We start from the raw sequence: 1,521 nt of genomic DNA, 5'->3' as shown, positions 1-1,521 counted from the left end.
AAAAAATTATTGGATATCTAGTAAGTTTGAATATTAAAATGGAATTATACTTTTTTTAGACAAGTTAACTTAGTACTTAATTATTACACATTAACTCAGTATACAAACATATCTACTTCGTATTGGCCAAATTTAGAGGTTACGATCTACAATGTCGATTGTAGACAAATGTATCTGGACCTAATAAATCAAAATGCCTATTAAAATACTGAAACTAGTTCTCCTTTACAATTCCTCAACCCTTTCTAACTTGATTTAATTCATCCAGGAGAAGGAAAAGTGGGCATGGCTAATACCAAAAAACATAGATGGTTTGATTAACTATTCCTCATACTTAATTCTCTTCAGTCTACCACTAGTCCTTGTTCGTACTGGACGTGTGGGAATGGAGTTCTTCGACTTCAGCTTCTTCGTTGAAAATCTGGGGTCCGAATGGGTCTTCACAGGGCTACCTACGGGTAGAGGAGTCTGTTGCATGTAGTATTTTTCCTTGTCAGCGAAAACAACCTCCCTCACCTCGTTTCGATCATGTGTTACAAGCCGACATGCTATCTTCAGCCGCTCATCCACTGGAGCAAACTGCAAGGACACATTGATTAAAATGGTTAATTTCAGTGTTAACACACAGGTAGACGAATAATTAATTTTAACAACTACATACCGGAGACATGGATTCCTCCCGTTTGAAGAAGGACTCCATAAACTTCATGACATATACTCCACAATCGTGCCCATTGTCCTGCTGGGGTGTACCGCTCTTTATTGAAACCTTGAAGTTGGAGAACTGGAAGTCATTTTGTTTATGTTGCTTTATCTCGGACTTGAAAAGGCGATCAAGAGTACTTAGCTGATGTGCAAAATGTTTAGTAGTCATGAAAAATTAAAAAACAAAACTTTTGAAAGGAATAACAATGACAAGGGTGTTTGGCCATATTCTCACCATCTCTTTTGTGGCTTTCGTGCTTACGGTTTTGCTTCTGGCAGCAACAAGGGGGTCCCAAATATCAGCACACCTATTGATTATATTCACCGCGACTAGGAACCAATGATTGAAAATCTTAGTGACGAACACGGGTACAAGCATCTAAGAATACATCAAAATTAGATGATAGTCAGGCGTTCATTAGATTATCACCATTTCAACAGAGGGGATATTGTTAACTTTAACAAGTACATTTTATGAAAGGATTAGGCTTAATACAAACCAGTTCACATAAGGAAAACTGCCCAAAGTGGAAATCAGCCCATTGTTGGCTTACGGCGTAATCTTCCACTGGCCTCCCTTTCCCCAAGTATGCCTCCTATTATATTCACGATGTTTGTCAAATTGCGTCATACAGCACAAAATAGTAAACATAAAAAGTGGGTTGAATTTCCGGTTATGGATTTTAGGTGAATTACCGATATTTGAGTGGGCATATACCAAATGGAAGTCGTTTGAGGAACCTCTTGTCGCTGCCTTTCCTCATGTGTCAACACCCGGGAAAAGCAAGTAATGATCTAAAATCAAGAAACCACGAT

General features: G+C 38.3%; 1 protein-coding gene across 1 annotated transcript; it reads right to left on the bottom strand.

Moving 5' to 3' along the window:
* Nucleotides 1-321: 321 nt before the first annotated feature.
* Nucleotides 322-1,049, bottom strand: LOC133806067 (uncharacterized). The gene is made up of 3 exons (XM_062244202.1): nucleotides 941-1,049; nucleotides 662-847; nucleotides 322-579 (listed from the first exon to the last, which is right to left on the bottom strand). The coding sequence occupies exons 1-3, from the start codon at nucleotides 941-943 to the stop codon at nucleotides 322-324; spliced, it is 447 nt and encodes a 148-aa protein (XP_062100186.1). The 5' UTR covers nucleotides 944-1,049.
* Nucleotides 1,050-1,521: the final 472 nt, after the last annotated feature.

The sequence above is a fragment of the Humulus lupulus genome, chromosome X, assembly GCF_963169125.1.
Source record: "Humulus lupulus chromosome X, drHumLupu1.1, whole genome shotgun sequence".
NCBI classification, from domain to species: Eukaryota; Viridiplantae; Streptophyta; class Magnoliopsida; order Rosales; family Cannabaceae; genus Humulus; species Humulus lupulus.
This window is presented reverse-complemented; position numbering and strand designations above follow the sequence as displayed.